The 26,128-nt window shown below is 43.6% G+C and overlaps 1 protein-coding gene across 4 annotated transcripts in view; it reads left to right on the forward strand.

The window, feature by feature from the left end:
- The window catches only part of TRPC1 (transient receptor potential cation channel subfamily C member 1), a 149,709-nt gene that overhangs the window by 69,919 nt on the left and 53,662 nt on the right, over positions 1-26,128 (forward strand). For all 4 annotated transcript variants that reach the window (XM_077488219.1, XM_077488220.1, XM_077488222.1 and 1 more), the window contains 2 exons: positions 8,669-8,808; positions 24,726-24,869. In XM_077488219.1, coding sequence (XP_077344345.1) covers positions 8,669-8,808; positions 24,726-24,869 — 284 coding nt within the window. The remainder of the gene's footprint in view (positions 1-8,668; positions 8,809-24,725; positions 24,870-26,128) is intronic.

Consider the following 26,128-nt stretch of genomic DNA (forward strand, 5'->3'; position numbering starts at 1 on the left):
GAGAGGAATAAATGGAGGTATACACCAATTAGATATAACATTATGGCCACCCACCATAATCCATCAAGGCATGGACTCTGCTAGACCTCTGAAGGTATGCTGTGGTATTTGGCACCAAGCCGTCAGTAGCAGAGCCTTTAAGTCCTGTAAGTTGTGAGGTGGGGCCTCTACCTTGGACTTGTGTTTTCAGCACATTGCACAGATGCTCAATTGGATTGAGATCTGGATAATATGGACGTCAAAGCAAAACCTTGAATTTGCTATTGTGTTCCTCAAACCATTCATGAATTTATCATACCAGGCCAGCTTCTTCTTTGCTTTGTGGTCCAGTTCTGATGCTCCTTGGCTAGTCTGTGCCTATGCAGCCTATATGTTACAAATTTCAATGCACTGTGTGTTCTGACATCTTTCAATCGGAACCAGCATGAACCTTTTCAACAATTTCAGCTACAGTAGCTCTTCTATTCAGGCTACATGGGCCAGCCATTGTTCTCCACATGCCTCGATAAGACTTAGTCACCCATGACCATGTCATTGTTTCACTGGTTTACCTTCCTTGGACCATTTTTGGTTGATCCTGACCACTGCAAACATCCCACAAGAGCTTAAGTTTTGGAGTTGCTCTGACCCAGTATCTAGCTGTTACAATTTTGTTCTTCTCAGTCGCTGAAATCCTTACAATTGACCAATTTTTCTGCTTTCAACACACAAACGTCAAGGAAAACATGCTTACTTGTGTAGCACTACCCCCAAAGGAGCTGCTGAAAAATGTTCAATTCTGCACCCTGCCTCTCAACCCCAAGAACAGTTTTGACCCCTTTGGCACACCTGTATGGCAATATGAGTGTGGGACCCAATGGTAAAGAGAAACACAGTAATGGTATACTATACAGTATATTTACCAAAATCTTGGTACCCCCAGCTGTAGTAATAGACAGAGACTCACACAGAATATCAATTAACCATTGAAATAAGCAATAAACATGCGGAACAATGTGGTCAGATATAAACAGTAGATGACAATGGATGACCATTAACACGATGTGTAATTTCAATAGTCAATGTATAGAGTATAGGGGTACAGTGGGACAAATGTCTGATATCCTCAAAGATCTATATCAACCACCTTCCTACTGAAGCCTCAACACAGACACTAAATTGCAGAGTAATGTCTTTCACGTGTAATCACACCATACAGTATCTAACCTATACTCAAGGGCTCCCCCTAGGTTGTAATGCAATGTCCCAAATGCAAGTGAACTGTAATGGTTTGTAGAAGGTGATAAAAGTTCCTTGTCTTCTTGGTCTTCAGCTAGTTTATGGTATAAGACTGCAGTATTTGTAAATCCAAACAGGGGAACTGTAGACATCAGACTGTGGGATAAATGATGAGCTGGTAATTGTATACTTGCAAATATAAGGCACTTATAATACATTCTCTTTAGCAGTGGATGGGATTCAGCATTGACTTTATAGCACAGGGAAGGCATACCCTGAAATTCCACTGTATGTAGCCTATGGATAAGTGAGATCACTCTTGTGGGACTACCAGCAGTCTACAGACAACTCATTTAGTCAACAGTGCACTTTACTGAAGTGGGCAGGTGGCTTTCTCACCAAGTAGACCCAGAGGCTGTGAGGCTCCATCCAGTCTCTCCTCCTGGTGTCTCAGTCTGATTAAAGATGTCTCTGTCCAAGCTGTATCACTCCTCCGGATAGTTGGTGCTGATGGCTTCAAATGCTCTAAAGCGCAGACCGATCCTCCTGCTTGATCAGCAGGGCCGTTCACAAGGATCCCTCTGGAGCGGGCGATGCGCTCTTCGCTGTAGGCCGCAGGCACTCCCAGCCCTGGGCACACACACACAGGCCTTTCTGCTGTGTGTTGAATGGTGTCCAGAGAGATCGAAAGAATGCCACGCCTGTCCTTTTATCTCCTTACCCAGCAGGCTGTTCTGTGACTTAGCATTGAGGGTAGGTAAACTAGGCATTGTGGGTCAGTAGTTCCCAGATTGATTTAAGCACAAGAGTCACTTCTTCATTAAACTACATCTCCCATAATGCTTTGTAACGCTGCTTCACATAAACTGTTCACACACACTAAACAAAAGTCTTAATCGCATTAAAAGGACACTAGAGGGAGACAAACTCTTACTTAAAGAACATCATATTATTTAGCATAACTTGGTCACAACCCCAGCGCTACACTTCCTACCTAATTTATCCCACCCACTTTCAGAGGCCATAGTAATGAGTAAATCAATGTAATTCACTTTACCTGTCGGTGGCTATAATGTTATGGCTTGCTAAGGTAAAAAACTGACATTTTTTAATAGGTTACCTGAGGGTGATCCTGGACTACACTCAGGTAACCTTTTCAGTGCTAAAAAAGCACTGCCCTGTTCCTCTGCAACGGGTGTCAGGACATAGACTAAGTGAAGCCTATGTCTTTGACACCTTAACATCAGCTGTGAATGTTCATATTCAAAAACCAAGTTTATGTTATTTTATTCATGTTTAACTGTGACCCTAAAGTGGGCTTTCAGACTCTGGTACACCAGCTCGGGGACACTGCTGCATGACTAGCATTTTGTTAACTGTAGCGCTTGCTTGACCATATAGTGCCAATGTATGATTTGATTTGGTCAGCCACCTACATAGCCAGGGCTCTACTCTGCCAAGAACCGCATTACATTTCTCCAGTATTCCAACTCAGCAGAGTGATCTCAGCTGTTTGCTGAACGGTGGCCAGGCCTGGAAGAACACTAATGTGTTTACAAGGATCTGAATACTAAAGCGACAGTTACACATCTCACAAACTTATATGAAAGGATCTTTCTGCTCAGTGTTCTGTAGATTGCCATGTTCTGAAATATGAATCCTAAAACACATACCACATTTCTATAGGGCTCTTCAGAGAGTATATTCCCTTTATGGGCTTTTCACAGCCTCGGTATTTTTTATCTTAGCCTTGTGCACTCTTGGTTAATTACTATTTGATAGCTAAATATACCACAAAACAAATATATATCTTCTGAACTCAATGATCAAAAGACCTGGTATCCATATGATACAGGGATAAGAGAGTGCCATATTGAGGAGCTCTTTGGTGCCTGAATTGTGCTGTGTCTCAAAAATAAACAAAAAACAGGCAGGGTATAGTTTCCTATCATTTCCCCCATAATATAAATGTTCACTTCAAATTCATGTTTTCTTTCATTTTCTTACAATGTTCTTACAATGTTCTTGGCAGTGCCGTTGCTTGGATATGCTAGCCTTTGTAGAGATCCAAATAAATCTGTTTATTAAGGGTTCATATGCACATGCACCTGGGGAGCCACACGTGCCACATACAGCTTGCCATGCATTTTTCAACATTACGTCAGTCTCGCATTTGCAGGTAAACACTGATGCAAAGAAGCATTAGTGTTTACAAGAGTATGTCCATGTACAACCATTTAACAATATGGAAGGCTGGTACGTACCATATGCGGCTCCCTGGGTGCAGAAAGGTGCCAGGAAATAAAAATAAAAATATAAAATGCCTGTATAAACCTGTGCTTATACAAACCATAATGTGGATGAGCATATTGTACATTCTAGAGATAAGATTGTCCTAACAGGATTAACGAAATGCAGAGCCGAGAGTTAAAGTGACACTAAACTCAGGTTTAAATTTTTTTTATATTCCATCCACGTTGGAGGCTGAAGGTCCTCCTTTGCTGGTACTGGCTTCCAGCCTGAATTGCCAAGTCAAACCCATCCCATAGTGATAGATGCTTCCAAGGATGCAGTCAGCGAGGAAATGAAATGCACATTTGGTGGTTCTGCCCCCGCCTCGTGGGACTTTGGTCAAGGGACTTTGGACTCCTGTTTACCCTCTTCCACGTTCCCTTCCATAAGGACCCTAAATTTGCATTGCTCCATTGTCCAATCTCAGGCCTCTTCTCTTACCAGCAGAAACTAGGTACTGTACCTATCTGTTTATCACAGATAAGCGCACAATAGCGAGGCCTGAAAAAATCAGGCTGTATCATTTTCAGAGGTGAAGAGCACCTTGACGACACTTATGATCCACAAAAAAAAGACCAGTATCCTCTATGACTTCCATGCCAGATTTCTCAGAGTATGGGCCTTGTGGTGGTCCTATGCATTTCCAACTCTACATCCATCAGCCTAGGCCTCTCAAACTAACATGACCTTGACCCCATCCTGGGGGAACTTCCTTTCTCTACCTCTTCTTCGCCTCTCTTCCTTACCCTTTCTTCTATGTCTGGGCCTCTTGCCTGTAAATTTGCCCCCCCCCCCCCTCGTTGTGTTTTTTTTGTGTTTGTTTCTTTTGTTCATTTCTTTTTCCTGTGCTTAGTTTGGTTTTGTTGACTCCATTTTCAAAGGCAGGTCCGCTCCCCTGTCCACCTCAGCCCCTGAGTCTGCAGGTTCAGGGTCACTGTTGGTTTATAGTTTAAATCTTATAACACCATTTTATACATGTTCTTGCATGAAAATATGTATTATGTTCCTGTTTATATACCCTGTGTGGAAATTTGACATCTGTTTTTCTTTTGCATATCAATAAAAACATTATACCAGAAACTTCCTCTTAAAAATATTTCAATAGTAATTAAATAGACTAAGTTCTTCAGGACACAAAACACAATGTCCCCTTTAAACACCCCGACTCTAGTGTAAGAGTGATGGCAACAGCACACGGTCCCTAGGATTTCTCACACCAGTCTGTATTCACTAATGTCCTTGGATAATTGGTTGCCTCCTTCTAATATCTTTCATACAATTTCTCCCAGTGATACCAGACTAGATCCTCAGACGAAGGCCCCTCAGTCAGCTTCAGCAGACTTTTAGCAAAGTAGGCCTCCAGCTTTTCCAACTGAGGCCTTGATGAAAAGCAGGTACATGGCAGAACTGTCTAGGGCGCAAACAGTTCCCTTAGGCTATGATCTCCTCTTCAGGAAAAAAGAACCCTCTGCTCATAGTCTCTTATAGTCAGACTAATTATACACACTCTTAACAACCATCTGGGCACCTCTCTCCAGAGATTGGCTGGGGCTGCATAAATATTCAGCTGATGATTAGACTATCCCTGCCCACTATCTTCCAGAACATTTCCAGACAAATGGGGAAGCAGTCAATCCTGCAGCCAATGAAACACGGAACATGCCAGAACAATGAAATACAGCTCCACTGAATACAGTAAGCCTAAACTAAGTTTACCTAACCTAGCTCCTATCTAGGAGGTGTTAGTATGTATTCTTAACTGAAAAAAAAGTCCCTTCTATTGCTCTCAGCCTCCTCCAATCTCCAAATTATAATTATATATTTTTTTTTTGCTGCTGTGAACCGACTTACAGATAGAGGGTGACTGTTTGTTCTCCATGGTATCACTGTATGTAGGAACATAGCCACCCTCTCTTGCTTGCTCCCAAGATGGACTATGGGATTCGTAGTGTGCATAGAGCAGTGTTTCTCAACCTTTTTTAAGTCAAGGCACCTTTTAAAATTATGGACAATCTCAAGGCACCCTCTAAAATGATGTACATTCTCGAGGCACGGCTATTCTAAAATGTAAAAAACGATTCTAATAGTTTTACATAATACATTAACATCCACACATGTAGGAAACCCAACATTAGAGGTGATTTATTCTTCTAAATCCAATACACTTTTGAATATTGGTACTGACTAGTATTCCAATGTTTCTCTTCTCCCTCAGTTTTTCTACATCACCCCAGCACTGACAGAGATGGGCAGGGAAGGGTCATTGGTTGTCAGGATGCTGGCAGCTAGGAGGTCATAATGGTGCACAATGAAAACCTGTGGCTTTGTGTAACTAAAAGGCAGGGTTCATTCATCTGCTGGCTTCTATACAATTCCGGGGGAAATTTTTAGGCATTTTGCCTGGGCACCTTGGTTGAAAAAAGCTGGCATAGAGCAATGTACTTGTCCACAACTTGTCCACAACTAACGTGCAATGCCCTTTCAAAACACAATGAGGAGCTCAAGGAGGATGTTAAAAAGTGGCAGAAAAACACAATAAGAAATAATGCCATGAGAAATAGATTATAGGGCCATTAAGTAGTGGATGTGTATGGATTATTTTTGGAGAATAAGGATATCCTTTAGTGATGCTTTACCTTTTAATTTGGAGTTTTATCTTTTCAGAAAACAGGCACATAGTGACAGTGAAGTTCATGGATTCTGTGAGTTTGCCATCCACACAGATGGTGCATGCAGCATGTGGGACACTGAATAGCAGATTTGGCTTAGAGCAGATGCAAGATGGAAAGATTATTTTTAAGAAAGTGGCATATAGACAAAAATATGGCATTCATGTCTGCTACTGCTGAGTGTACTAGCGGTTGTGTGAGCTTAATTAAAATTGTTGTTTGGAGTACTTATAGTGCTTTTCTCTCTCTTTTATTGTTCTTGTTTCAGAGGATACAAATTAATACAGCTGTCTTGCATATTTAGGTGAAAACCTATATGACAGCTAGCTCCTGCAATCTTCATGTTACTGAAAATTATAAAAAATTGTCATGGAAGGCAAAATGTACCCCTAGTGCAAAAAACATATTTAAAAACAACTCAGATGTAAAAGATGATTCTATATTACCGAATTAGTATGAGATATTCATGATATCCTAAATTTAGGGTAATTTAATTTACCTTTATTTAAAAGTTAAAAAAAAGGTTTATAACAGTTTAGATCTCAGTAAACAGATTCTTAATAAACATGTGCACTTCATATTTTCAAATCATTGCTATTCATTACTGGTTTTAGCTCTTGGTGGCCTGGCCACCCATTGGAACTAACCACAACACCCACACTAACTCCACTGTTATTAAAATACAAATTCCCAATAGTATGTTTAGAAAGAATATCCCCAGAAGAAGTGTATCATTTTACAGAAAGGAAAAATAAATTAACCAGTTTCATGCCTCTGGACAACTTTACTAGGCAGAAAATGTTAAATTTTTGTGCATATATTTTCTAAAAACAAATAAAATAATAATGAATAAAATAAAAATATGTTTATTTCTTTTTAATCAAGCATATATGACATATTCCATATATATATTTAATATTTACTTCTTGTATCCAGAAGGCAGCAAACTTGAGGCTACTGCTCAAAGTCTACACCAGTCTGACTTTCTGCTATATTATGGAGTGTATTGATAAAAAAATCCATAGTTGTTTGCCCGAGGAAAGTACATGTACTTTTGTTTTGTGCAAATGGAGCAAAAAAAATAATAATATTAGATTTGTTCTTGTGCTGTAAGAATGTTGTTCATTGATTTGGAACTGAAAATACCATATTTGGCCACTAGATAGTGCTAAGTATTACAGAAAGTGTACTGTATATGATATGTAGCAACATCTAATGGCTAAATGCAGTATTTTCCATTTTAATCAATAAGAAGCATTCATCCAACATAGGAAATAACCTTATAACATTTGTTTTTGTGTCCTACTTAGGCAGAATGAATGCATGGGCACTTTAAATGGGCAAATTCAAAGTTAAAATGTTTTATAAACACACCCCTGTGTGTTATGCCTAAAGCAGAGTTCCACCCAAAAGTGGAACTTACACTTTAAGGACTCCTCGTCCCCTTACATTCCACATTTAGCATGTATTTTTTTTGGCGGCGGAGTGGGTACCTTCTTTTAGAGGGACTTCCTGTCCCACTTCTTTCATCCAATTCTTGGCCGCTTAACTCCTCCTCTCCCCCTAGGTGGCCCCTCCCTCCCAGCAATTTTCTGGGACACGTCACAGGTCCCAGAAGATTGCCTGGCCAATAGCAGAGCACAGCGCGACTCAAGTATGAGCAGTGCGCGCTTGGCTGCGAAGCCGTAAGCTGCCCACCGTTGCTATGGCGGTGCTGTGGAGAGGAGAGGGGAGAGCAGCGAGGCTCCAGGCGGCTGCATCGCTGGACCGTGGGACAGGTGAGTGTCTGTTTATTAATAGTCAGCAGCTACACTTTTTGCAGCTCCTAACATTTAATAAACTAAAAAAACGGGTGGGACTCCGCTTTAAGCTTCAATACGAGGAACTCCAGAATTGAACTATACTATACTATATTGCATTCTTACACTGGTCCAGCTTTATGCAATGTAAGTATGCATATCTCATACCTGAGATAGGCTCCTGAGTAAGCTGAAAATCACAGTAGTAGTCAGCACTGCTACTGTGATAGCCATTAACTTCGTGGCCCTGCTCAGGTTCTGTGCTTCTCCTCTGCACACTGATCACAGGTTATCGCTCGCTCAAGACTGCTAGCATTCATAGAAGACTTTGAATTTTCTTTATAATATATGCATGGCTTTCTGTTCTCTGATTGGACAAGATGGAGGAGAGAAGTGATGGAACAAATTAAACTATGGATGATCATGTTTTAGCATGAGGATTAGGGAAGAAGACTAGAAAGGGAAAAAGAAAAAAACAATGAATTCACTTTTAATGTGCTTCAGTGTCCATGTCCATGTAATGGTGGAATTTCTACTGAACACTAATCTACAAAGTATCCCTGACATTCGATGTTAGGAAGCTTGCTTGGATCAAGATCAAGTAATGCTTTATATAAGAGCTTTAGTTTCAGACTAGAGGAATTACACTGCTTGTATTATATGTCTGATTCCTCATGTGTCTATATCCAGGTATGGTTTGGTCAGATGTGAAACGTCTCTGGTATGATGGCCTGGAAGATTTCCTGGAGGAATCTCGGAACCAGCTCAGCTTTGTGATGAATTCCTTGTACCTGGCAACCTTTACTCTGAAAATTGTGGCTCACAGTAAGGTGAGTTGTGTGCATGAATATTATTTTTTTCAATGCAGGCTCTGACCATCAATCCAGTAAGTATTGTATTGAAAAAGCTAAAAGATCTAAGGGTCATTCCACCTGGTGTTTGCTTGTGTCATGACCAGGCATGTACTGACCATCGGGACTACTGGGAGTTTCCCGTGGGCCGATGGCTCAGTGGGCTGGTCAGGCGCAGTCCTGGAGCTGCTCCTCTCTGACAGTGAGTGATCGCTTTTTGCTCCCTCCAGCCTACAGGGCAAAATAGACAGCTGGCAGACTTTCCTTCCTCTCTCCCCTTATCACTTGTTATCACATGACTGGAGAAGCTGCCTTCAAAACAAGTACAAGTGGGAGGGGGAGGAGAGGGAGGACACACTGATTTGAAGGGGGCTTCTGATGGGAACTCTGATGTGCAGAGGGCTTCTGATGGGGACTCTCTGATGTGAAGGGGACTCTCTGATGTGAAGGAAGCTGCTGGTGGGGACTCTCTGATGTGAAGGGGGCTTCTTATGGGAACTTTCCGATGGGGACTCTGATGTGCAGGGGGCTTCTGGTGGGCACTCTCTGATGTGAAGGGGGCTTCTGATGGGGACTCTCTGATGTGGACACACTGTGAAGGGGGCTTCTGATGGGCACTCTCTGATGTGAAGGAGACTCTCTGATAGAGACTCTCTGATGTGAAGGGGGCTTCTGACGGGGACTCTCTTATGTGAAGGGGGGCTTCTGATTGGGACTCTCTGATGTAAGGGGGGCACTGTTGGGGACACTAAAAATTAAAGTGGGCCGGTCATGATGAAGTCCAGAGCCAAATTTTTGTCCCAGTCCAGCCCTGGTCATGACAACAAATGACAGCTTCACTTTTTTAAAGGAAACTATAATGATTTTGGGTCAATCTGCCATTTTCTTATTTAATCATGGACACTGTAAACTTTTTTTATATCTGATTTCTTTATTATTATTTATTTATATATAATTTATTTATATATACAATCTTTGTTAATACAATTTTAAGAGAACACAGTAGCTGTCTCGTTTTGGGTAGACTGTCTCTCATTCTAACCTCCCATGCAGCAGTTCAGAGGCTGTTGCAGACAAGTTACTGCTCTGATTCATTAACTCGTGGCTACATTTCTGTTTGAGCTAATGAGCTTTGTAAACAACAGGCCTTTTACAACCAGAAATGAGGCGAAACTGAAAATAATGTGAAAAGGCACCAGTAACGAAAGCTTCACTTCCTGGCTGGATTTAAGAACATAAAGTAATATATTTCATATTTACCTTTTTGACATATATATATATATATATATATATATATATATATATACACAAAAGTGAGTACATCCCTCACATTTTTGTAAATATTTTATTATATCTTTTCATGTGACAACACTAAAGAAATTGCACTTTGCTACAATGTAAAGTAGTGTTGTTAGTGTTACAAGGTCTCAGGTGTGAATGGGGAGTAGGTGTGTTAAATTTGGTGTTTTCGCTCTCACTCTCTCATACCAGTCACTGGAAGTTTAATATGGCACCTCATGGCAAAGAACTCTCTGAGGATTTGAAAAAAAGAATTGTTGCTCTACATAAAGATGGCCTAGGCTATAAGAAGATTGCCAAGACCCTGAAACTGAGCTGCAGCATGGTGGCCAAGACCATACAGCCGTTTAACAGGACAAGTTCCACTTAGAACAGGCCTTGCCATGGTCGACCAAAGAAGTTGAGTGCACGTGCTCAACATCATATCCAGAGGTTGTCTTCGAGAAATAGACGTATGAGTGCTGCCAGAATTGCTACAGAGGGTGAAGGGGTGGGGGAGTGCTCAGAAATCAAATCGGTCTGCATGGCTGTCATCCTAGAAGGAAGCCCCTTATAAAGATGATGCACAAGAAAGCCCGCAAACAGTTTGCTGAAGACAAGCAGACTAAGGACATGGATTACTGGAACTATGTCCTGTGGTCTGATGAGACCAAGATAAACGTATTTGTTTTGGCTGATTTAAGCGTCTGTGTCGACAACCAAGTGAGGAGTTCAAAGACAAGTGTGTCTTGCCTGCAGTCAAGCATGGTGGTGGGAGTGTCATGGTCTGGGGCTGCATGAGTACTGCTGGCACTGGGGAGCTACAGTTCATTGAGGGAACCATGAATGCCCACATGTACTGTGACATACTGAAGCAGAACATGATCACCTCCCTTTGGAGACTGGGCCGCAGGGCAGTATTACAACAAGATTATGACCCCAAACACACCTCCAAGATGACCCCTGCCTTGCTAAAGAAGCTGGGGGTAAGTGTGATGGACTGGGCAAGCATGTCTCCAGACTTAAACCCTATTGAGCATCTGTGGGGTATCCTCAAATGGAAGGTGGAGGAGCGCAAGGTCTCTAACATCCACCAGTTCTGTGATGTCATCATGGAGGAGTGGAAGAGGACTCCAGTATCAGCCTGTGAAGTTCTGGTGAACTTCATGCCCAAGAGGGTTAAGGCAGTGCTGGAAAATAATGGTGGACACACAAAATATTGTGAATTTGGGCCCAATTTGGACATTTTCACTTAGGGGTGTACTCACTTTTGTTGCCAGCGGTTTAGACATTAATTATTGTGTGTTGATTTATTTTGAGGGGACAGCAAATTTACACTGTTATACAAGCTGTACACTCATTACTTTACATTGTGGCAAAGTGTCATTTCTTTAGTGTTGTTACATGAAAAGATATAATAAAATATTTACAAAAATGTGAGTTGTGTACTCACTTTTGTGAGATACTGTGTGTGTGTGTGTATATTTATATATATATATATATACATATATATATATATATATATATATATATATATATATATATATATATTGTACAGGACGCCGTGGCTGGGTCCTGGAAGGATGCTATATTTCCCCTCTATTTGGTTTGTGGTCTCTTTAAGGGAATAAAATAGATTAACCCACCTGTTAAGGAAGTGTCTTTAAAAACAAGACAGGAAGTGGTAGATGGGGTTGGAGGAGTGGAGAAGACATGGTGGATGGTGTTTGTTTTGGGTTGCAGCAACTGAAGTGGACAGCAGTGTCCTGTTTGGAAGGCTCCTGGCAGGGGAAGCTACCTGCCATCAAGATCAAGCACTGTTTTGATAGAGACAGCTATTCTGGACTTTGCAAGTCGGTGAGACTACAAACCTTTTCCTTTTGTTTTTGGCTGCTGTAAAGCTGTTTAAGTTTAATAAACCCTTTGTTGTGTGAAAAGCCTGTGTCCTGCGATCTACCTGGTCCCCTGAACATTACAAGTGGTGGAGAATGCGGGCAGGACAAAGTAACAGGCGTTTTTCTTGCTATTTTTTTTTTTTTGCATTGGATTTGAACTGACATGTAAAGGGACAGTACAGTGAATTTATGTCCTGGGTTAAAGCTGCACAACTGTTGAAAGCTGAAACAATGGAGGAGCTAATTAAACAGCTGTCCTTAGCTAATATACAAGCGCAGACTCGCCATGAGGAAGCTAATCAGCACTTAGCAACCCAGCTGGAGGTACAAAAAACGCACCACAACGAGTTGGTGGCCCAGTTAGCAGCCCAGCTAGCGACCCAACAAGGGGTTATGCAGGCTCAGATGGTGGCCTTAAAAGAAGCAGTGCAGCAGCTTTCTCAGGGCCATGAACAAGTGGCCGTTGCCCCTGGCAACCAGGTGACCATAAGGGCAAGCCATTTTTTGCAGAAGTTGTCCCTGAGTGATGACGTAGAGGCGTTTCTGGCAACATTTGAGAGGACGGCAGAGAGAGAAGGGTGGCCCCAGGACCAGTGGGCCGGCTTAATTGCTCCTTTCCTCACCGGAGATCCTCAAAAAGCCTATTTTGACCTACCACCAGAAGATGCTAAAGATTATCAAAAACTAAAGGCAGAAATACTGGCTCGGTTGGGGGTGACTACGGCTGTTCGGGCCCAACGAGTGCACCAATGGAAGTATCGTTCAAACCGGCCAACGCGATCTCAAATGCATGTGACCTGGTGCAACTAGTAAAAAAATGGCTGCAGCCCGAAGTGTTGTCTGGCCCCCAAATTGGGGAGCGGGTCATGCTGGACCGATACTTAAGGTCACTGCCAGACGACCTTCAACGGTGGGTCAGCCATGGAGACCCCAAAACCGTGAACCGCCTTGTCGAGATGGTGGAACGATATGCAGTGGTGGAGGATCTGCTTGGCCCCACCAAGCGTAAAAGGGCCCAGTCTGCCACGGCCTTTCCGACCAACTGCCGCCCTTCGAAAGGATGTCCCCAGGAGCCCTGGAACCAACACCCCGGAAGGCCAAGAGTCACACCCGTTACCCCCTCAGCGACCTGTTCCTGATCGGAGAGGAGGGGATGTACAATGTTGGCGATGTCATGCCTGGGGCTATACCCGGGCCCACTGCCCATTGCAGGAAGAACCTATGGAATGCGGGGTTCTTCAGAGGGGGTCTTTTTATGCCCATAAAGCGTGTATAACACATCTTGACCTTGGAGAGGGGAAATTTGAGTGTGAAGTCCAAGTGAACCACCACCCTGCACGGGCTTTGCTGGACTCTGGAAGCATGGTAACCCTGGTTCACCCTAGAGTAATTGGGAAGATCGGTCCGGTAAGAAAATTTTTACGGGTTGTGTGCATTCATGGGGACACTAGAGAGTACCCTCTCATCTCGGTGTCCATCTCCACAGCATGTGGCACTGGTACTCAAGAGGTGGGGGTGGTAAAGAACTTGATACATGACGTTATCATAGGACGAGACTGTCCGTTATTTGCAAAACTGTGGGGACAAAGAGAACTATCCGAAAGGTCCAGAGACTGGGAAGAAACTAGTCCCTCTGTTCCTGTTGTCGAGGGTAATAACCTTGAGATGCCGCATGTTCGTAATATGGACCCAGTTGATAAAAATGCTAAGGATTTGGTTAATGGTGATGAACGTAGTGCTGACACTGTTAAGGATGTCAAAATGTGGGGTTCACAGACCTACCTGAATACTGAGGGGGGGGGAACCTTCCCCGCTTCAGGTAATGCTGGGGGAAGAGGATGAGGAAGTAGCCTCTACCCCTGCCTTGCCAGATTTGGGTGTTCCCCAGAGGGCATTTGGTACTGCCCAGATGCAGGACCCCACTTTGGCCAGAGCACGGGAACAGGTTGTAGTAATAAATGGGGAGCCCCAAGAGCCAGGTGCTAATGAGCGGTGGCCACATTTTTCAATATGTAATGAATTGCTTTATCGGGTTACTAAAGTGAGAGAAAATGTGGTAGAACAATTATTGGTACCCCAACAGTATAGACGCAAGGTCCTGGACCTGGCCCATGATGATGTTTTAGGGGGACACCTGGGAGTTGAAAAGACGGAGGCACGGATCGCCGATCGGTTTTACTGGCCAGGCTTGAAAGCAGAGGTAAGGAGATACTGTACCTCTTGCCCCACCTGTCAGTTGACCGCTCCGGCGACCCATTTCCGGAGCCCGTTGATCCCTCTGCCCATAATTGAGGTCCCATTCGAGAGGATAGCCATGGATATAGTGGGTCCCTTGGTAAAGTCGGCTCGAGGTCATTCTTACATACTGGTGATCCTCGACTATGCCACTTGATATCCTGAGGCGCTACCCCTGCGCAATACCTCCTCTAAGGCTATTGCACGGGAACTATTCCAGTTGTTTACATGGACAGGTTTTCCCAAGGAAATACTCACAGACCAGGGCACCCCGTTTATGTCGAAGGTTATGGCTGATGTGTGCAAACTGTTCCGGATTAAACAGCTGCGCACATCAGTCTACCATCCCCAAACAGATGGATTGGTAGAACGTTTTAATAAGACCCTTAAGTCTATGCTCAAGAGAGTGGTACAAAGGGATGGGAAAGACTGGGACTGCCTGTTACCAGCTCTTCTATTTGCTATCCGAGAAGTGCCCCAGGCCTCCACTGGGTTTTCGCCCTTTGAATTGGTATATGGGCGGAGACCTCGCGGATTACTGGACTTTGTTAAAGAAGAATGGGAAAGTGAACCAATTCAGCATAAAAGTGTTCTTGAATATGTCTCTCAAATGCAGGAGAGGATCCGAACTGTGATGCCGCTAGTTAAGGAACATTTACAAAAAGCCCAGGAGGCTCAACGACGGGTCTATAATAGGGCAGCCAAAATTAGGAACTTCCAAGTGGGGGATCGAGTAGCAGTGTTGATCCCCACTGTGTAAAGTAAATTCTTGGCCAGATGGCAAGGCCCTTTCGAGGTTGAAGAAAAAGTGGGAGCGATAAATTATAGAGTCCACCAGCCAGGCAAGAGGAAACCCTACCAGATATATCATGTAAACTTGTTAAAGCCCTGGACAGACAGGGAACCAGTGACCTCCCTGGCTAGTATAAAACTTGGGCCTCGGGTTGGGGTGGAGAGTGTCCAAGTAGCAAATACCCTGTCTAAAACCCAAAGTCAGCAGGCAAAGGAGTTCTTGCAGAGAAATAAAGAAAACATTTCAGACTTGCCAGGGCTCACTAGTGTCATAGAGCATGATATTATCACAGAACCAGGAGTCAAAGTTTTTGTCCGGCCCTACCGCATCCCAGAGGCTCAAAGGAAGGCCGTTTCAGAGGAAGTAAAAAAGATGTTAGACCTAGGGATTATTGAGGAATCGCAGAGTGAGTGGTGGAGCCCGATTGTGTTGGTACCGAAGCCCAACGGGACTCTGCGATTCTGCAATGATTTCCGGAAACTTAATGAAGTTTCCCGGTTTGATGCCTACCCCATGCCCCGGGTAGATGAGCTTATCGAGAGACTAGGTCCAGCCAGGTATATCACTATGTTAGACCTTACCAAGGGGTATTGGCAAATACCGTTGACTAAGGCTGTTAGAGAGAAAACTGCTTTTTCTACCCCAGAGGGGAGTTTTCAGTACAAAAGGATGCCTTTTGGATTGCAAACTGCTCCAGCCACGTTCCAGAGAGCAATGGATAGGATTTTACGACCTCACCGAAAGTATGCCTCAGTATACTTGGACGATATAGTCATTTTTAGCAAAGACTGGGAATCACATTTGCCCAAAGTTCAGGCAGTGCTGGACTCTCTTTGGAAGGAGGGGTTTACAATAAACCCTGAAAAATGTGCTTTGGGAATGGAGGAGGTGAAATACCTGGGTTATATCGTGGGTAGAGGGGTAGTGAAACCGCAGGTCAACAAGATAGAGGCTATACAGAATTGGCCCCACCCCCTCACAAAAAAGCAGGTATGTGCATTCCTGGGCATGGTGGGATACTACAGGAGGTCTGTACCCAACTTTGCCACGTTGGCGGCTCCGTTGACCGATCTGACTAAGTGTCGGAAATCGGTCATGGTGGAGTGGAATGCAGACGCTGAGAAGGCTTTTTTGGAGCTCAAGTCGGCGCTGTGCCAACACCCTGTCCTGGTAGCACCTAATTTTTCAAAAGAGTTTGTTGTCCAGACTGATGCTTCCGATGTAGGATTGGGAGCGGTGTTGTCACAGGTTATTAATGGCGAGGAACACCCGATAGTCTTCCTCAGCAGGAAGTTAACACCAGCGGAGAAAAACTACGCCATAATTGAACGAGAGTGTCTGGCCATAAAGTGGGCTCTGGAATCCCTCAGATATTACCTTTTGGGGAGGAAGTTTAGGTTGATTTCTGACCATGCCCCTTTAACATGGCTGAGACAGGGAAAAGGGACTAATGCCAGGGTTACCCGGTGGTTCCTGGCACTCCAGGAATTTAAATTTGTAGTGGAGCATAGGCCCGGTAGACTGCATCAAAATGCCGATGCCCTCTCCCGAGTCCATTGTTTGAGCTCCACTGTTGCCTCCACCTCCTTGGCGTTGGGGCACAGGGGGGGATATGTACAGGACGCCGTGGCTGGGTCCTAGAAGGACGCTATATTTCCCCTCTATTTGGTTTGTGGTCTCTTTAAGGGAATAAAATTGATTAACCCACCTGTTAAGGAAGTGTCTTTAAAAACAAGACAGGAAGTGGTAGATGGGTGTGGAGGAGTGGAGAAGACATGGTGGATGGTGTTTGTTTTGGGTTGCAGCAACTGAAGTGGAGAGCAGTGTCCTGTTTGGAAGGCTCCTGGCAGGGGAAGCTACCTGCCATCAAGATCAAGCACTGTTTTGATAGAGACAGCTATTCTGGACTTTGCAAGTCGGTGAGACTACAAACCTTTTCCTTTTGTTTTTGGCTGCTGTAAAGCTGTTTAAGTTTAATAAACCCTTTGTTGTGTGAAAAGCCTGTGTCCTGCGATCTACCTGGTCCCCCGAACATTACAATATACATATATATATATATATATATATATATATATATATATATATATATATATATATATATATATATATATACACAGGGGCGGACTGACCATTGGGCCACTCGGGCAATGCCCGAGGACCCCGAGCCACTAGGGGGCCCCATCAGGGTCGCCAGCCTCAGTAAAACCAGGGACAGTACTAAAAATCCTGAGATTATAGCCGCCCCACCTCTCCAGTACCGTCTCAGCCAATAGAAACATGTCTGTGTATACTGTGTGTACATGTATGTGTATACTGTGTGATTGTATACTGCGTGTGTATACTGTGTGGCCGCATAATTTCAGATTGTCTGGGGGCCCATAATCTCCTATTGCCCGGGGGCCCCATGAGTTGTCAGTCCACCCCTGTGTGTGTGTATATATATATATATATATATATATATATATATATATATATATATATATAATTTTAATCTTGACATTGTAAATTAGTAAAAAAGCCACTATATTCCCTTTAATTACTGGGTGAATGATGAGTGATAGGGCTTAAATATGGTTCTGCAGCTTAATCACAAGTTTTTCTTAGCACACTCCTTTTCCAGCATGTTGAAAAGCCAGTTTGCAATCTAGAATCTGTATGAATGAAGGGGACAAAGTATTCCCCTAGTGTGTACTGCTTCACTTTTCAGTTGAGCCTGGGAGGAAATCACAGTAATTCACCTAAGGCAAGGGACAAATAGCAGACGTCTGGTTATCTTGTGCTATTGGTGACACATTAGCCTGTCTGCAGCTAAGAAAATGAGTATTAGTGGTATGGGTTCCTACAAAATGCTCAGCCTCAATCAGCCCTGCAGGCAATTCTTGTTCCTGATTATTCTTATGAGCGGGAAAGAAAACAGATAACCATGCAATCTCTACTGACTCTGCTTTATGGTGAATTTTTTTATCTGATTATTAATTGATGTGAGATTCGATCAAAAAGGTCACATCTGCAAACAATCAAATAGATACAACTTCCCTTTTGATCGATTTTGACGTAATCTAGATTATATTCGATCACATTGAGTCAATCAGCCAGGGAGGGAAATGATTAAGTTGCTTATCAATACAATCGTGTTTCAATCAATCAGATTATGAGATTACATATTGGAAACAGAGAATCAAATGATAATTTATGATCGCAAATTATGATTGTATCAATTGAAATCCACATACTCATGTGTGGCATATTCATTGAATGGGGTGTCAACTATAAATTGATTGTTCCTATTGGAAATGATTGATTGGAAAAGTTATTGATCATTTATTAAAGTGTGTATGGCCACCACTAGTCTCATTCAGGATTGAAAGGCTGAGGCTATGCATTACATAGTCAGAGATGTCAACTTGGGAGAATCATTTACAGAATGATAGGGAAGTAGCACGAATTGCAGAAAAAAAAACTGTGAGTGGCTAAATTGTTTAAGGGGAGTGGCTTACAAAGGGGATTTACGAATGCACACAATAAAAAGATAGACATTGAGCAGATACAGTTGTGCTTATAAGTTCATTAGCAGAATTTTTGATTCTTGGCCATTTTTCTGAGAATGATAACACAAAAACGTTTCTTTCACTCATGGTTAGCGTTTGACTGAAGCTATTATTATAAATCAACTGTGTTTACTCTTTTTAAATCACAATGACAACAGAAACTACCCAAATGACTCTGATCAAAAGTTTACATACCCTGGTGATTTTGGCCTGATAACATGCACACAAGTTGACACAAAGGGGTTGGAATGGCTATTAAAGGTACCCATCCTCACCTGTGATCTGTTTGCTTGTAATTAGTGTGAGTATATAAAAGGTCAATGAGTTTCTGGACTCCTGACAGACCCTTGCATCTTTCATCCAGTGCTGCACTGACGTTTCTGGATTCTGAGACATGGGGAAAGCAAAAGAATTGCCAACGGATCTTCTCGGAAAAGATAGTTGATCTGTATAAAACAGGAAAAGGATGTAAAAAGATATCCAAGGAATTGAGAATGCCAATCAGCAGTGTTCAAACTCTAATCAAGAAGTGGAAAATGAGGGGTTCTGTTGAAACCAAATCATGGTCAGGTAAACCAGCTAAAATTTCAACCACAACTGCCAGGAAAATGGTTTGGGGTGCAAAGAAAAACCCCAAAATAACTTTAGGTGAAATACAGGACTCTCTGAAAACATGTGGTGTGGCTGTTTCAAGATGCACAATAAGGAGGCACTTGAAGAAAGATGAGCTGCTTGGTTAAGTCACCAGGAGAAAGCCATTACTATGCAAATGCCACAAAGTACCCCGCTTAAAATACGCCAAACAGCACAAAAACAAGCCTCAAACCTTCTGGCACAAAGTCATTTGGAGTGATGAGACCAAAATTGAGCTTTTGGGCCACAACCATGAACGCTACATATGGAGAGGAGTCAACAAGACCTATGATGAAAGGTACAACATTCCTACTGTGAAACACTGAGGTGGATCGCTGATGTTTTGGGGGTGTGTGAGCTGCAAAGGCACAGGAAATTTGTTCAAAATTGATAGCAAGATGAATTCAGTATGTTATCAAAAAATGGCCCTTTAAAAAAAAATTGAAAAAAAAAGTTCTTAAGTGCACTGTGTTCGGCCGCCAGACACAGTACACTATGGGAAGCGCCACGTTTATGCAATCATGTGACTGCAGACGAGGTGCTTCATTGGCGGGGGTTTAGAGCTGCTTTGTGGCGCAGCGTGAGAATAACGTCACTTCTGGCGGGCTACAAAAAGAGGAGGACTAAGTGAGGACTAATCCCCCTGTGTTCAGTGGCGAGGGGAGGCCCCTCCTCTCTCCACTAAACACACAGAGAGAGCCAGGAACTAGCTGCTGCTGAAGGGGACAGAGACAGACACGGCATGAAGGAGGGTTGTGCTTCCGGGGACATTTGAGGAGGACTCTGCTCTGTTGATGGGGACACATGTGAGGAGGACTCTGCTCTGCTGATGGGAACACATGTGAGGAGGACTCTGCTGCTGATGGAGACACAGATGTAAGGAGGGGCTCCGCTGATGGGGACACAGATGTAAGGAGGGACTCCACTGATGGGGACACAGATGTAAGGAGGGACTCCGCTGATGGGGACACAGATGTAAGGAAGGAATCCGCTGATAGGGAAACAGATGTGAGGAGGTCTCTGCTGCTGGGGGCACCTTATGTAATGAGGGACTCCACTGGGGACGCTGATGTAAGTAGGGACTCTGCTGGGGGCACCTGATGTAAGGAGGCACTTTGCTGGGGGCACCTGATGTAAGAAGGGACTCTGCTGGGGCACCTTATGTAAGGAGGGACTCTGCTGGGGGCACCTAATGTAAGGACAGACTCCGCTGGGGGCAGCTGATGTAAGGCCGGCTCTGCTGGGGGCACCTGATGTAAGGACGGTCTCTGCTGGGGGCACCTGATGTAAGGACGGACTCCGCTGGGGGCACCTGATGTAAGGATGGACTCTGCTGGGGACCTGATGGCATTTGGGGGCAGGCGATGTGGCAGGTGACATGCTCAGGGCTCCCACTTATTCTGCATTATGGTGAGTTGAACCATTTCATTTAATATTACAATGTAATAATAGAAATAATGTGCTTTGATTATTCTGACACCATAACAACCGTGGTGCCGAGATGATTGAAGCGCTAACACCAGGTATTTGGAGTATCTTTATCTGCTGATTGTTAAACTGGAATTTCTAATTTCTGGAATACACATATTTCTATTGTTGTGTAGGATCTGGGCCTGCTGTCCCTCCATCCTTCTCCCCTCCTCTCCCTCCATCCCTTGTTCATCTCAGATGCTAACCACACCCCCTTAGAGCCATACTCATTTAATTCACGCCCACTATTTCACCAAAACCATACCTGTTTTTCCCCAGTGGGAGGGGTCAACAAGGAAGGGCGGGGTCTGGCGCCCCCCATCCTAAAACTTCACCAGCCGGCACTGGAATAAAGTGCAGGTTCTGGAGTGGCCATCTCAGTCTCCTAACCTCAATATCATTGAGCCACTCTGGGGAGATCTCAAACGTGCAGTTCATGCAAGACAGCCCAAGAATTTACCGGAACTGGAGGCTTTTTGCCAAGAGGAATGGGCAGCTTTACCATCTGAGAAGATAAATGGCCTTATCCACAAATACCACAAAAGACTTCAAGATGTCATTGATGTTAAAGGGGGTAATACACGGTATAAAGAACTAGGGTATGTAAACTTTTGATCAGGGTCATTTGGGTAGTTTCTGTTGCCATTATGATTTAAAAAGCTTTGATTGATAATAAATGGCTTCAGCTAAACACTAACCAAAAGTTTGTGTTATCATTCATATTCTCTGAAAAATGGCAGATAAATCATAAATGTTGCCAGGGTATCTAAATTTATGAGCACAACTGTATATGAAAGGAAACTATGCAGTGCTGTTAGCAAATAACAACAGATACCATACAAGATAATTTGCAGAAATAATAGCTTATGCAAAGAACTACACTCAGCATACAGAATAACAGACGTTAAGACATAAAGAGGTGACACAGTGCTGGATCACATTTAACTATGAAGTAAAAAAACAGCCGTATAGTGCCTTGAAAAAGTATTCATACCCCCTGAAGTTTTCCACATTTTGTCATGTTACAACCAAAAACGTAATTGTATTTTATTGGGATTTTATGTGATAGACCAAGTGGCGCATAATTGTGAAGTGGAAGGAAAATGATAACTATTAGTCGTGCACAAATGTGGCCTTTATGGAAGAGTGGCAAGAAGAAAACCATTGTTGAAAGAAAGCCATAAGAAGTCCCATTTTCAGTTTGTGAGAAGCCATGTGGGGGACACAGCAAACATGTGGAAGGAGGTGCTCTGGTCAGATGAGACCAAAATTAACTTTTTGGCCTAAAAGCAAAACGCTTGATGTGGCGGAAAACTAACACTACACATCACCCTGAACATGGTGGTGGCAGCATCACGTCGTGGGGATGCTTTTCTTCAGCAGGGACAAGGAAGCTGGTCAGAGTTGATGGGAAGATGGATGGAGCCAAATACAGGGCAATCTTAGAAGAGAACCTGTTAGAGTCTGCAAAAGATTTGAGTCTGGAGTGGAGGTGAATCTTCCAGCAGGACAACAACCCTAAACATACAGTCAGAGCTACAATGAAATGGTTTTTATCGGGGGCCTTCAACCAGTAGATTGTAATCTACCAGTAGTTCGTGGACAGGTGTCTGGTAGATCCCGGTCTGGGCTCGCTGACCCGCCATCCCAGACCATCAAACAGAGTGCAATTCTAAAGGAATACTTGTAAAGTTGGAGCTGTAGTAGAGAGCAAGAGCCATATAAGCCAATGCCTCCTCTGTAGTGCTGGATCCTGTCCCATGTGGAGGGATATCAACTGCACTCCACCTCTTATCCTGGCTAGCAGTCTCCAGAGTGGTGCCAGCAGTAGGAAAGAAGAGATCTTCAGGTCAGTGTGAAGCAATACACTGGGCATAATAATATAGGGCTGCTTTCACACTGATGTGCTACTGCAGTGCAGCATACCTGCAGCCTTCCTGCAGGTTTGCTATGCTTAGCCATAGATTTCTGTTATATCCTGCAGGTTTGGTGCATTTTATGAAAGCAAACCACAGCTACAGGATAAAATAGAAGTCTATGGCAAAGTTACCCAGGAAACTCGCAAATGCACTGTGCTGCACCAGTGGTGCAGGTAAACCACAGCACATCAGTGTGAAAGGAGCCTTATAGGGGGCTCAGAACAGTAAGGGTTCATTCACATTTTCAGATTGGGGGAGGGGTGGTAAAACCCGATAGTTAAGATGTGTTTTTATTATCCCCGCTCCAACCGCACACCCTTTAGCTACAGTGGCCAGGGATGTACACATGTCACAGCCGCAGCAGGAGTTATATGCCCTGTCATGGATGGTGGGTGTTGCATCTGTCAAGCATGACCAATTCAAGTGAAAGAGGCCACTTTGCAAGTGCACTGCAACCTTATGCAGTACAGAAAACAAGGGGTTAAAGCAGGCAGTGTTGTGTTGCTCTCTCGTCACCTGCTTTAACCCCCTTGGACTCCAAAGAAGCTTGCAGTTGCGGGGCGCTTGCAGAGTGCCCAATTTATTTGAAAGGGTCGTGACTGGCAAGTGGTAGCACCCACCAAAAGCAACAGGGGGTTTCATTCCTGCTGTGGCATTCGTACACCTTTGGCTGCTGCTTCAGCAGCTGAATGCTGAATGGGATGGATATTGAGGGTGGTAAAACTGCAGGGTTTTAACACCCCCCCAACTGTACATGTAAATGAGCCCTAAGGGTCCAGCTACAGAATGCAACTCAAGGCTCATTCACAAGTGCAGCAGGCACTGCTGTTCCTCTGAAAAGCAATCCAACTGTGTTTGACAGGTGGTGAAGATGCGATATGTTGCCTCCTCACCTGATTAAAACCCGCTATTGCCATGCATGCAATTGCAACACAGTAGTGCAGCAATTAGCGTTTTTAAATCAGGTGTGAGGAGGTGACAATGGACGACACTGTACCCAGTGATCTTTGACTTCTCCATGTTGTTCAGATAGATCTCCACCTCTTTAAGGTTGCCTACCCCTGGTTCAGATCAGAGCAAAATAATGTGTTAGAATGGCCCAGTCAAAGTCCAAACCAAAATCCAATTGAGAATCTGTGGCAAGACTTGAAAATTGCTGTTCACAGACACTTCCCATCCAATCTGACAGAGCTTGAGCTATTTTATGAAGAAGAATGAGCAAAAATGTCACTCTCTAGATCCGCAAAGCTGGTAAAGACATCCCTTAAAGTGGTTGTATAGCCTTACAACATACTTTGACCTACAGGTAAGCCTAGATTAAAGGCTTACCTGTAGGTCCAAGAAATATCTCCTAAACCTATACGGTTTAGGAGATATTTGCCCGAAGACAGGCACCGCTGTCTACGGCGCATGCGCCGTAGACAGCGGCGCGCAGGCGCACTGAGCGCGGCATCTTCAACGACGGAGCTGCCGCACGTGTCAGCTCCCGTGCGCAATGCGCGGGAGTGACGTCATCGCGGCTTCGCCGAATGACAGCGGCGGAGCTGCGAGACCCCACGAGAAGATGGATGCGCCGGACTACAGGGGACAGCGGTGACTTCGCTGGCTCCTGTGTCAGGTAAGTGACACATAATGGACTACTATGCGATGCTTATGCTTTGCCTTTGCAGGGAATGAAAGAGGAAGTAAACGCATCAGGGTTTACTTCCTCTTTAAAAGACTTGTAGCTGTAATTGCAGTTAAAGGTGGTTCTACAAAGTTTCGGCTCAGGGGGACGGAATACAAATGCATGCCACACTTTTCACATATTTATTATTGAAACAAATTTGGAAAACCTTTTATCATTTTCCTTCCACTTCACAATTATGTGCCACTTTTATCACATAAAATCCCAATAAAATACATTTACATTTTTAATTGTAACATGACAAAGTGTGGGAAATTTCAAGGGGTATGAATACTTTTTCAAAGCACTGTAGATGTAGCATTTATGACAAAATAATTAACCATGCAATGGTTATATGCAAATGTTGTCAGTCCCTGTATTTTAGGGTGAGTTAACATATTGCAAAACTTTATTGTACAATATAGAATATGCTAACCAAGTCATGTTTCTCTTTTTTAGTTTCACCGCATTGCAGAAAGGAAGGACTGGGACGCTTTCCATCCAACTCTAGTGGCTGAGGGCCTGTTTGCTTTTGGCAACGTGCTGAGCTATCTACGCTTGTTCTTCATGTACACAACTAGCTCAATCCTGGGCCCACTGCAGGTAAAATGACTGCTGCCATAGTCACTTGCAGGTATAATAATAATCTAAACACATGGTGGCAGTAGTGAGGCATGCATTTTCAAGCTAAACTTTGACTGCTTTTTCTAGTTTTCTTCTTCAGTGTAATTCAGGGCCAAATTTAAATAAGAAAAAAAAAAAAAAAGGAAACACACATGCAATAGATATCTACAATTCATGAAAATGTCCCTATATTTTGTACCTTTACAAACCCTGCAAATACAGAAATATACCCATTGATCTGCCATAAATGCATTCAGTATTTAGAATTCTTTTTGAGGACATTACCTGACTTTTTATGGATTAAAATCACATCAATTAGTCTCAGCCCTGCCCAGTTATCTCTTGGTAAACTACTGAATCCCCCCCTTTCCCCCAATATCCACAGCATAGGGAAGAATTGCTCTGTAGTCCAATGTAAACACTGGGAGGGCCAATTAGACCCCTGGAGATAACAGCTCTGTCCTAAGTTATGGACAGCACAGGACAGCTCCGACTTCTTTTATTTTTTAACAGATATAATGAGATGCGTTCATTGCTATATTACAGTGATGGCGAACCTTGGCACCGCAGATGTTTTGGAACTACTACTACCATGATGCTCATGCACTCTGCAGTGTAGTTGAGCATCATGGGAAATGTAGTTCCAAAACATCTGGGGTGCCAAGGATCACCATCACTGCTATATTAAGACAGAAGGAAAAATGGCCTAGCATTAGGTTCCTCAGGGGCAATAAATGCTTAGTCGAGCTCTGCCTGAATGCTCCTCCCAAAAACACACCCATGATGTTTGATGTGTTTTCCAGTCTGAAAATGATGCTCTGCATTTATGTCTGTAAACACCCAAATATGCATGGACAAACAGGCTATATAGAGTTGCTTCTACAGGCTGGAGAAAAAAACACCAAAAGCCTGCAGCATTTTTATGCCCAGTGTGCATGAGGCCTTAAGTGCCGGTTCACACTGGTGCGATGCGAGAACCCTGCGAAGCCAGTGCGGGTTCCTACATCGCACCTGAATCGCACATTGGTTGATAATGAGATCTGCGAACCACTGCGGGTGTCAATGTAAAGTTAACAACACCCCCAGATTTGTCAGCAGATGGCAGTGAAAACTGCAGGAATCGGATTGTATAAGTGTGAACACCTATGCAATCCGATTCCAGTGCAGACCAAAAAAGGGTCCTGCACCATTTTGGTGCAAATGTCATGCGATTTCAGCCATACAGTTTGTATGGCTGA

The sequence above is a fragment of the Lithobates pipiens genome, unplaced genomic scaffold, assembly GCF_037356315.1.
Source record: "Lithobates pipiens isolate NorthernLeopardFrog02 unplaced genomic scaffold, aLitPip1_a1.2 Scaffold_18, whole genome shotgun sequence".
NCBI lineage: Eukaryota > Metazoa > Chordata > Amphibia > Anura > Ranidae > Lithobates > Lithobates pipiens.